We start from the raw sequence: 11,740 nt of genomic DNA on the forward strand, positions 1-11,740 counted from the left end.
GATTTAATCTAAATCTATTTTAGTTTAAAATCATTTCCCCTTGTCCTAATACTATCTACCCATGTAAAAAGTCACTCCCCTTCTTTCTCATAATCTCTCTTTAAGTACTGAAAGGCCGTAATGAGGTTTCACAGAACCCTTCTCTTTTCCAGGCTGAACAACACCAGTTCTCTCAGCCTGTCTTCACAGCAGAGGTGCTCCAGCCTCCTCCATCTTTGTGGCCTCCTCTAGACTCACTCCAACAGGTCCATGTTTTGTGCTGAGGATAGTAGGCCTGGATCAAGTACTTTGAGTGGGATCTCACAATGGCAAAGTAGATGGGGAAAATCCCTTCCCTCACCCTGCTGCCCACACATGACACTCTTGGCTTTCTGGGCTGCAAGAACACCTTGCCAGCCTCTCACCTACCAGCACCCGCACGTCCTTTACAGCAGAGCTGCTCTCATCCCCCAGGTTGGATTGATACTGGGGGTTGCCCCAACCCAGATGTAACACCTCCCATTTGTTCTTGCTAAACATTATGAGATTCCCACTGGTCCACATCTCAAGCTTGTGCAGGTTCATATGGATGGCATTCAGGACCAGCTGTACAGTACTGAATGATTAGCAGTGAATTATGGAACACTCTGACAGTGTTTGGAAAGAGAAGAAGCTGACAACTCAGAGTATTTAATGTTCATTTTCCTCCCCAGATTTGAGGGTACAGTATCTCTTGATATCATGTGGAGTGATATCACCTCCTCAGGGGGACAGGAATCATGCAGAATTGGGTGTTTTCTTCAGGGACTCCAGGAAGATGCGCTCACCTTCCAAGAAATCAAGCTCCTGAGAAGAGAGGGATGGATGGGATGAGTATGAGTGACAGGGGCACATTCCAGGGTGATGCTCATGACAGAGGGAAGGATTCCAAGCCCTTCTTCATGCAGGGAGCTATGGGCTGGCACTCATCTGTGGTACCCATTGGTGTACATTGGGAGGCCTCCCTATAGTCCATAACTATGAATGTGACCCACCAACAAAGCCTCCAAGACCATCCCTGCTTGGGCAAGGACACATCTGGGAAGCAGGAGCTGATACGAGAGAATGGGGACTGAGCCAGAGTCTGGTAGATTTGGCTTCAATTATACAGGGATGTGGTGGGAGAAGGACAACCCTGGTGAGCTAGGGATGTTATCCATGAACATGAGACCAGCTATGAGGAGGCACTTGTCCTTGCTTTTGTTATTACTCCTCTGTTCCCAGTTTCTGCAACCCTACCCAACCCAGCAGCTCAGTAGTGGTCTTAGGAGACACCCCACGCTCTGTATATCAGTCTCAAATCACATTTTACCCAGCCCTGCTCCCACTCAGCCGGTTCCAAGCTCATTCCAGCCCCTGTATCCCACTGCCTCACCATCTGGGCCCTGTGTCTCAGCATCTGCAGCGTGGCATTGAGTGCAGCGGAGCTGTCTGTGTTGTTCCTGCAATACCACAGGCCATCCTGAGGGTGCATCCTGCCTGCAAAACACACCTGACTGGATGGTGCATTGCTGTTGGAGGCTTCACAGATGGGGAAAACAGTGCAAACCTTTTTTGTTTCTTTGGTGACCACGTGCACCTGCAGCAGTATTCTCCCCAAATTCCCAGTGTAGAAGGGCTTTAATACACCAACACCCCAGAGCACTGCCCTGGCTCAGAGAGTTTAGTTGAGCTCCTGCAGAGGATAAGGAGCCAAACTCACACACAGATGAGCTTTAGGCATTAAAACTGCCCCCAGGAACATCCCAAGCCTCCTGACAAACGAACTACAAAAGCAGCTACTTTCCACACAACCCTTTCTGTCAGCATCATGAAGTCTTACACTGTGTGCTGGAGAGGCTTTCCATAGGGGCACAGAGGTTCTGGGCTGTGCTGCACAGCTGTTCGAGCTGTCTCCTCTGCTGAGTTGTGCTCAGCCAATCCTGCCCCTTTCCCACAAGAAAGAAAAACTGTTGGCAAATGTGCAGGCCCTTGGCACAGTGGCCACAGGCCAGAAAGGGGAGGAGGTATTTGCCTGGTGCAGAAGCTCTTGATGCTGCCTCAACTGCTCCAACTGCCTCTGCGTCGCCTGGAGTTTGTTCTGGTATAAGGACTCTATTCGGCGTGCCTCCCGCAGGGCTCGCTTCCCTAGTTTATACTTCTGGGATGAGCGCTGCAAAGCAGAGTGGAAGATGGGAGATAGGGTCCCTTGCTGCCCAAGGGCAGGGCTTCCTTGCACATCCCCTTATTCCCAGCTCAGGATTAGAATACAGGATTTAAGGAGGGTGAAGCCCCAGATTTGCTCCTGGCCTCTGTACAGGTGTGAATTGCAGTGTAGATGCTTCACTTACTTCAATCAGGCTTTTAATCTCTTTCTTCTGCTTCTGGATGTGCTGTGTAGCACTGTTCACCTTCTCCTTCTCTAGCTGCAGCTCATGCCAGGATTCATCTAGCTGTTCCCTGTCCCTCTCCAGCTGCTCCTCCTTGGCTCTCAGCCTGTGGCCCTGGAAACTCAGCTCTGCCTGCTCCTAGGATGGGCAAGAGGAAAGAGTTGTATTACTTGCCCTGTTCACCTGGACACTGTCTAATGTCTTCCTAAGTAGATGAAGGAGATCAGTCCTTGCTGATCTCCTACAGGCCAGTTTGGGGTGCAGAAAAACACCACTAGGTACTCAAGCAGTGCTCTTATTCACCTGCCCTTGAGGGTCCAGACTGGTAGAGCTCTGTGCAGACATACTCACATTCTTTCCCCAGAAAGGACAGAGCCCCTCACCACATTGCACACCCTAAGGTGTGCTCAGGGCATGGTAGTTTGTCAGCAGTGGGAAAACTTGGCATGAATGGTTATTTTCCACCCCATTAGTGCTTAAAAAGGTAGCTCTGCTGCACTGTCTGTGCCATATATTCACTCTTGGCAGCTCCAGGCAGGAGCAGAACGTGGCAGGACATGTGCCCATGGCACAGGGAGGTTTTGCCTAATCCACCTTGGAGGTTTCCTCTCAGCAGACTTAAAATGGAGGTCTGCTCCTTCTGTTCTGACCATTCAAACTCCTCATAGGCACAGGAGAGAGACAGAGAGGACTGATGCTTCAGTCAAAATCTAAGACATAGTGGTGGATGCTGTTCCTCAACAGCCAGGTTCACACCACACTGAGTTGTGTCTCTGACTTTACACCTGAAGGCAGCACTGAATGTCTTCCCTGTAGGCAGGACCTATTCCTGGAGCCTGCCAGGTGGTGCTGGAGGCCATGGGAAGGGGCTCCACTGTAGTACCTTGGCCAGTCTCATCCTGGTGTGGTCCATCTGTCGGGATTGCTCCATCTTCTGCTCCTCCCACTCCTCCCTCAGCTTCTCTTGGGTATGGAATTCTGCCCACTCAGCCTCCAGCTTTCCTCGCTCCTCTGAACACTTCTGTAGCATTGATTTTTGCTCCTCCAGCAAAGTGTTCTGGAAATCATGGCAAGAGAGGTAGAGAAGAAGCCCTAAGTCCCATCTACCAGGGGATTTTTCATATTTGACACATCGTTCCCATTAAACCCCACACAACATTGGAAGGCTGGTTTCAGCCCATGGCCAGAACTCTGCAAGGAGAGCTCTGGCTTCTTCTCCTTGAGAACCAGCATGAGTCATGCAGTCACACTGCAGCCTCTGGCATCTGCACAGTAGAAGGTTGTTTGGATGGTGATTCCCCACATGAGCAGGTGTGGGATGAAGAAAACAGAGGTCAGATGAAGGAGGCTGCAGCCCAGCACCCAGCTCTTTCTGTCATCACATGCTGCAGTGCAGTGCTGCACACACTGACAGTGCATGTCAAAAGCACCTGGCCATGTCCACCTGACCTCACCTTCACCCTCTCCAGCTCTTCTCGCTCTGTGGAGAGCTGTTGCCTCATGAATTGTCGCTGCTTCTCCATTGAATACTGCAGTGATTTCACTTTGGCTTCCTCCACCATTACCCTGCCACGCTCCTGGGTTTGGACATGAAGGAGAGACAGATGTCATTCCCAGACTCCAGTGGACGAGGCACATGACCCATACCCACATGGGAATGCTGACGTGTGCACAGGACACAAACTGGGCTCACCTGCTCCAGCAGCTGAGTCTGCTCACTCAGCCTGGCCTCCAGTTTTGCAATCACCTCCTGAAATTGGCTCCGCTCCTTCACCATGTCCCTCTGCTGCTGTGACAGCCTGTCCTGGAGCTCTGGGGTAGAGGCAGCAGCAGGGTTGTGAGCAGCATGAGCTGGGATACTCCCACAAGTAGGTGCAGAAAAACTGTACCTACTTGTGCTCACCACCTGCTGTACATCCCCAGGACTCTGTTTTGTCAAGGGGAGATCCTGAGATGTTGGGTGGCCAAAGTAAGCAAGGCTTTGCCAACCTCAGCTGGACTGACTTTCTCCAATAAACTCATTAGCAGAAGTGAGGGTCTGCAGGTGTAGGTTCCATAGGAATGAATCCCACTTTGATGATACACACCCTTGAGCTGCTTATCCTGCTCCCGTGGCATGAAATGTTGCTGTGCTGGGGCCACGTCTTGCCTATGCAGTGGGAGCTCAGCTGCCAGCTGCTCCTCTTGCTGCAGCCTGTCCTCCTGCTGCCCGTTGTTCTTCTCCACCACCTTCATATGGCTCCTGCCGAAGAGTTAACAGCAAGAACAGTGTTGCTTTCTTGGCCATACCCAGCATGCTGGGGATGTGCTGGCAGTGGGACTGGCCCCTCCTCCTTGTAACCCATAGCAATGTTGATGAGAATGAGCCACCACCCTGGTCCCCTGTGGGGCTGCTCTCTGCCACCACCAGGTCCACATTGATATGGCTCTGCCCTCACCAGGGATGGACTGGGGAAGCACTCCAGCATTCCCGCCTCACAGGAGATGGACAGAGCTATAGGCAAGGACCTGACAGAGGAGGGAAGAACAGGTCAGAATCTGCTACCTGTGGGCAAATGTAATGAGATCCAAGTCCTCCTGGTGCTGCTGCTGGAGAAGACTCAGTAACTGCCTGAGCTGTGCCTGCTCTATCTCCAGTGTCTGGACCTGCTTGACACCCAGAGAGAAGGTCCTTGTGTGATCCCAGGGACAGAGTTCCCACAGCAGCACTTTGGGGCTGTAGGCATCTCTGGACACCAAGATTCCATGTGCCCTGTCCCCAGATGCTACTTGGAGCAGACAGCCCCTTCTCCTCCCTCTGCGTAACCTGTGCTCTCCCCACCCAGCAGGCAATGAGGCTCACCTGGCCCTCCAACTGTGACACATGAGCTTGGATGTGGAGCAGTGCTAACAAGCAGCTTGATGCAGACTGGAGATGTGACTCAGCTACATTACCCTGACAGGACACAGGGATGTTGTCAGGGAGGTAAAGCACCAAATAGAACACATCTTCCTCACCCTAGCCCACTGCAGCACTTCCTGTATCCTTCTCCTGCCCAACTGCACTGCTGGTGGGTCCTTTCTCCCCAGGAGCAACCCCTACCCCAGACACAAGGACACTGGGCTTTGTTTTCGGGAGACAGATTCAAGGAGAAGAGTGTAATTCCTCTGGGAGACAGTGTGTATCCTGCCATCTGGGCAGGGTGAGAAGACCCATCTAAATGAGAAATAGAGGATTCCAAGACCAAGCAAGAGCAGCCTCTGCTGTCAAAGCTCTAATTCCCCTTCAGTTCTCTAGAAACAACTTCACAGCTCATCCCTGATACCCACTGCTGACTTGAACGGTGTAAGATTGAAGCAGGAAGGGTTAATTGAAACACTTTTACTGTAAACCCACAAGAGCCCCCCTTACCCCCTGTATTTCGTTTACTGTAATCTGTACTTTTACAAGAAGGCTATGTTCTCTATTAAGAGCATTAGACCTTAAAGGAACCACAACAAACACTAGACAAAGAACTCAACACACATAAATCTCATCCAGAGGAGCCAAGGTAGACATTTGAATAGGTAAAGTAGGCCTAGAGCCAAAGGTCTCTTCAAGCTGGACGATCAGGACACGAGAACAATGGATAGAACAAAAGGTCACGGATGTCACCCGAGGAAGATGAGTAAAATGCAGACCCCAGGATGAAGGCAGGCAAGAACTCCCACCATAATATTCCTCAAAATAGAGACCACACCTCAATCTCCACCCCGACTCCACCTGCTATGAATATTGTAATCTAATTATGCAATAATATGAATATGCATGTGACTATGTTGTAATCATGATTAGAAACTGTATAAATTGCTTGTTTTTACTGAATCACTTCGGAGCTTTTTTGTCCAGCCTGAGCTGGAAGCTACCCCGGTGTCGTTAATCATTCAATAAATACCTGCTGTTTATAGGCTCAAAATTCTGCCTTTAAGCAGTTTTTTTTTTTTAAAGCTGCCTTTTTTTGGGCATCAAGACTAGGGACAGTATTGGCCTGCCTCTGCGCCAGCACTTGGGACACTAGGGCTTTCTCCTGAAATTTGGGCTCACCTCTAGAAATTCTATGTCCTCCTCAAGTTTGTTGAAGAGATCATCCTCTGGCACAGACCTGTGACACAAGCCTGGGCATTAGCAACACCCCTCATGAGCTTGGTAAAGATACTTTGGGAACAGTCAGGCCAGGCAGGGGGAGGTGCTGGTGACCAGACAGGTAAAGTGCATCAGCCACATCGTACAACACAGAAAAATGAAGCAAAACTAGCACTGGGATAAAAGATAGCAGAGTTGGGGAATTGCTCTGTTTAGCAAGTAACTGTTACAAAAGAGATTTACAGGGAACTGGGTGCTGAGGAGCACTCAGCTCTTGCTGGAAAGCTTAAGGCTCTGGGGTCCCAGTTCCCAAAGGCATCACAGGTAATTCACCTTCTCAGACAATGGTTATTAGGTCAGGGAATGAGGTGGAGAAGCCAAGGACAGGTAGATCAGAAGAACCTGGAAAGAGACTATGGAGAGATACCCAAGAGCGATAAGATGTGTCTGAAAGGCACTCACTTCTCACTGGCCTGTGAGTAGGTGTCCTGGGCTCTCAAATTGCTACGCTTAGCTGTTTGGAAAGCTCTGGCACCTTTAACGGTATATTCATCTGGAAACCAGACATGGAGTGATTAGGACAATGGACATATTCCTGACTCTGTCTTTCCAAAGGGGAATCTACTGCGTCTCAATGGGCCACTGCTGAGCTCAGTGCACCCAGCACCATGTCCCCACAATGACACAAAATGAGGATGTCATGATCCTGCAGATTGACAACATGCTCAAAGGATGGCTGGTCACAGCCTGATCAGCATTCCCATGGCCAAGGGTGATGCTGTAGCTCCTGCCTTTTACTGGGTTCTTTTTGAAGAGCAGGGGGACCCTTTCTGCCTATGACTGTCCAAACTATACAACCACATGATACGCACCCGAGGCTCTGACCTTTTGGGAGGGATCTGGCTTTGCAGACTCCAGAAATTCTGCTGAGGCTTCTTTTGTGGTGCTGGCCTGAGAGACCGGCTGACTGCGTGGGCACAGAGACACAAGTAATTCTCAGCAGTGTCACAGCTCTGGTAGAGGTGCACAGGCATTTGCCTATTGCCATTTTTGTCAGTTTAAATCTTTGCTGTCCCCTGGGATCAAATAGGCAAGGGTCTGATGATTCTTCAGAGCTGCCTTCCCTCTCAGATACAGAGGTCCCAGAGCAAAGGTTTTACTGGTGGCCACCCACTCTCCCCATTCCCCCATTTCCTCACACACGCAGTTGCTTTCTGCAGGACACTTCTCCCATGGAGGATGCCTGAGAAGCAAGTGAGGCCTTACCTGGAGCCATTTGTGCTCTGTGCCTTGTCCTGTGGAGTAGCTATCTGTTGTGGTGCTCTTGTGGAGGCATCTAGCTGGCTTCAAGCACAAACCATCCAATGGGAGACAACCAAGGAGAGGATGAAAGATGAGACCCTTGCCCCTGACACCCATTCCTGCCTCACAGCTGACAGCAGGTCCCAGTTGACTGGGGCAGGATTCAGCTTTTTGATTTCAGAAGGACCACAGACACTTCAAAATGTCCATCAATGGTGTTCCTTCTTGCTGAATCCATCTCCTGCTTCTGGCAGCAGCAGCCCCAGCTAATACACTTCTGCCCACGACACATGTCAGTTTGTCTGCAGTTCACTTCTGAGTCCCATTTGGTTGGCACAAGTCTGAACCTGTGTCCAAGTGAACTCAGCACAGGAGGCCCTTTGCTTGCAACTAGCAGGAATGACGGGAAGTGGAGGTAGGAGCAAGGAGGGTGGGGGAGCTTTTTGGGTTGTGCTGATCCAGGACAGCTCCATGGGATCTGGGGCTACATGTGCAATCTTGACCACAGATGGAAAGAGAGCTCAGAGCTGGGACAAGACATTGGGCTGGGTCAGTAGTAGAAATCCCCATGTTAATACCCTAACCTGAGGACGGTGCTTATAATTAATTTTCTAAATCTAAGCTGAAGATTTCTGAGATGTCCTGCTAGAACAGCTACAAGTTGAGCAGATGGGAGACCCACAGCCATTGTCTGTGCCTTTACCTGACAGGTGTGTGGAGGTCCTGCCCTTCACCCGGGGCCTCCAAGGCTTTTGCCTGGTCTTGACATTTCTTGTGAGCCAAGCCAGCACTCAACCAGTCCTCCTTCTTCTTCAGTGGGTCAGCTTTAGCTGCTGCCTTCTCTTCCTCCTCCCTCCTTCCTCTAGTTCCTACTGGGATTTCTGTACCTGGGAAAACATAGCTGGAAACATCTTCACTGAAAAATCTATGTGTGAATGGGAACACTTTCTTAGTTTGGAGTGAGCCCATATCCAAATGCAACTGAGTCATGGCTACAGTGCAAATGTTACCAGGCTGCCTCTAGGGCAAGTATGACACTTTTGCATCAGCCACCTTCCCTTCTGTGTTGACAGAGAGCCCATTAGCAACCCTATTCACCACTACAGAAAAGGCAATTCCTCTACAAGGGCATTAGAAACCAAACTCGCTCTGCCAAGATAATACTGTCACATCTGACAACCTTCCCAGTGTCCCCGGCTGGGCTCACCCAGCTGCTTTTTATTCTTCTTATCCAGTTCTAATTCCCTATGCTCTCTCTTGCTTGTGTCTTCCAGGAGGAGTATAAAGATGCTGCTCTTGCAGCTGCCAAGCTCACAAAGCAGGAGTAGGAAAGCTCCCAATCTCGATAAGCCTTGCTCTTTTGAAACTCCCCAAGAAGGCTGCTCTTCAGCCTCATCAGCGTAATGCCCTCCTTGCTGGGCTAAAGAGAACTCCCAGGACTTGAGCCAGTATTAGAAGAATAAAAGATTTAGCTTCACTTAGCCAGCAATGAGACATCTTTACCAAGTAAGCCTGCTGCTTCCTATTCAGTTAGCCCCTGGCCACGAGAAACCCTTGATCTGTAAGCTCTCACCCTGCAGTGTTTCAAGAGTCCCTAGGCAACCTCAAAAGCACTGTTTCAGAATCAGGGCTGCAAGAGGCCTCCAACCGGGCAATTAGGGAGGAGAAGAACAAAAATGAAATGTAGATTATCCCCTAGATTTGGAAATGACTCCAAGAGAGGAATACAGGTCCCCAGTAAACAAATCGCCTTCATGGGAGAGACAGATGAGCATGTCTGGTTAAGGAAGGACGTGATGCACTCAACTGCAGCTTTCAGACAAGGATTCTGGAACATTCCAGCAGCCAGGGTTGCCATCTGTGCCCAGTGTGCCCTGTCCTCTGTCCCATGCATTTCCAGGAGATAAGGCACTTGCATACATGAATGGAAAGCAGGTGACTGTACATACCTCCAGAACTCTTCCTGCTATTTTCAGCCTATGGAGAAAGACAGATTCCTTCATTAGAACACAAAGCAGGTCTGACCCACACCTTCCCAAAATGCACTAAGGCCAGAGGCATCCCATAAAGAACAGGACAACCCTCCTCCTGCTCTTTGGGAATTGGCATATGAAATGCAGAGAAACCACAGGAATATTTCCAGCTTTAGAGACAGCAGTGAACACAGCCCCTCTAAGCACTGGCCGTGCAGAGCCTTTAGCTCCTGATATCCCTCCTATCTTCCAAAAGAGGGGACAGCGCATCCACTTTGGAGATGACATTCTTGCCTTCAGGACTTATAATACTCACCATGGCAGTGTGTCCCAGCCTTCTTGTGACACAGCAACTTGGTTTATGGCTTGTTCCAATGACCAGTGGGGCGGGATGGAGCCCCCTGGGTCAGGATGGAGCCCGCCGGTCCCGTGGCACGGAGCTCCCACCCCCTCCGCCTCAGCGGTGCCACACTAGGTTCCTTGCACATGTTCCTGGAGTTCCAGGTTGCCATGGTGATGATGCTGCCACTCCCAGAGTATCATCAGAGACGTCTCCACAGCCCCAGAGCCATGGGCTCTTCCCTCATCCCGGGACCATTCTCCCTCCCTGAGCTGAGGGAAATATCCCCAGCCCTACTTCATGTAGTGAACCACGGTCTGGCTCTCATCCTTGGTACCCCTTGCTGTGTGTGGTGGGCCTCCCTATAGCCCATAACCTCACACTGTGAGTGGGACCCACAGACAAAGCCTCCAGCAGCATCCTTGCCGAACAAGGGCACATCTGGGAAGCAGGAGCAGATAAGGAGAGGATGGGGACATCAGTGAGCCAGAGCCTGGCTCCTCCCATGCAGAGATGGGGTGGGAGAGGGACTACCCCAGTGGTCTGAGGATATTATCCATGAATATGAGACAAGCTGTAAGGGTACACCTGTCCTTGCTTCTGCTATCACACCTCTATTGCCCATGAAGCTACAGCCCCAGCCCAGTGGTTCTGCTCTCCCTGGAGACGGCAGAGAAAATAGGGCTACTTGAGTTCAAATGGTATTTATATTACTTCATAAATATCTAGCTAATATAAAATAAATGGTAGCACTATTAAACTTTCATGCAGAGGGCAAAATGCTTTAGCCCTACCTGAAGAAACATTTGCAACCTTTTCTTTTTGACAACATTTTAACTTTAGACAGTCCGATCGGAAAAACTGTTGTTGCAGAAACGTTTTGCTTTGTGGGATATACCTGGGCAATTTCTCACATCAGGAAAAGAAAAGTCTTCATCTCTGAACATGCTTTCTCTGAAAGAATTTCATCCAAAATAATGTTTGCAAATGCTTACATAACTAATTTCTGTATCAGTGTTTTTCGATATATTTTTCCCCCTACCACTGTTGGACTTTTCTTTTACTGTTTGGGCAAATTACAAGTTCTAAGCAAATTATGACAATCATGAACTAAAAGGAAGGTGACTCCTTAGTTAAGCCTACCAAAACTAAGAAACCCCTTGTGTCTACATATATTTTTTTCTTTTACAGTTTTTACCTTCAGTCTTGTTCATTGCTTTGACCAAATGACAAGTCATGTTCATTTCATGGCAATTCCCTTTCATTTCAGAAACAGTGAGGAAATAATTCCAGCTCTTACTGGAGGACCTGGAAGTTCTATATTTTCTTGGTCATTTTTTATCACAAATTCCTTTATCTACATAAACATTTGAAACTCATCAGAGAAATTTCATTCTTACAAAAGACTACACAGCAGAGTGGAACAATCAGCTTAGATGGTGCCACTCTAAAAAAGGTTTTAAAATATTAGTCTAATTGCTTTCAAAATTGTAAATTAAGCTTTAATGGTCAGAGTAACAGAGATCAATATTCCCAGTGGAATTACAACAGAGATTATACTGCCTGTTGGTCTGAACTATTCAATGAACTCTTCTGCAAGTTTCCTCGGAGTTGCACTGTTCAGTGTGGAACACGG

At 49.2% G+C, this 11,740-nt stretch overlaps 1 protein-coding gene across 1 annotated transcript; it reads right to left on the bottom strand.

Moving 5' to 3' along the window:
• Positions 1-756: 756 nt before the first annotated feature.
• LOC126647497 (fas-binding factor 1 homolog) lies at positions 757-8,781 on the bottom strand. The gene is made up of 16 exons (XM_050329796.1): positions 8,495-8,781; positions 7,756-7,833; positions 7,362-7,456; positions 6,952-7,042; positions 6,451-6,508; positions 5,230-5,322; positions 4,933-5,033; positions 4,475-4,629; positions 4,081-4,199; positions 3,842-3,964; positions 3,271-3,444; positions 2,349-2,525; positions 2,033-2,170; positions 1,841-1,940; positions 1,394-1,497; positions 757-825 (listed from the first exon to the last, which is right to left on the bottom strand). Exons 1-16 carry the CDS (start codon positions 8,779-8,781, stop codon positions 757-759), a joined length of 1,962 nt encoding a protein of 653 aa, XP_050185753.1.
• Positions 8,782-11,740: the final 2,959 nt, after the last annotated feature.

Source organism: Myiozetetes cayanensis, unplaced genomic scaffold (genome assembly GCF_022539395.1).
Source record: "Myiozetetes cayanensis isolate MyiCay16 unplaced genomic scaffold, myiCay2020 scf4, whole genome shotgun sequence".
Classification (NCBI taxonomy): domain Eukaryota; kingdom Metazoa; phylum Chordata; class Aves; order Passeriformes; family Tyrannidae; genus Myiozetetes; species Myiozetetes cayanensis.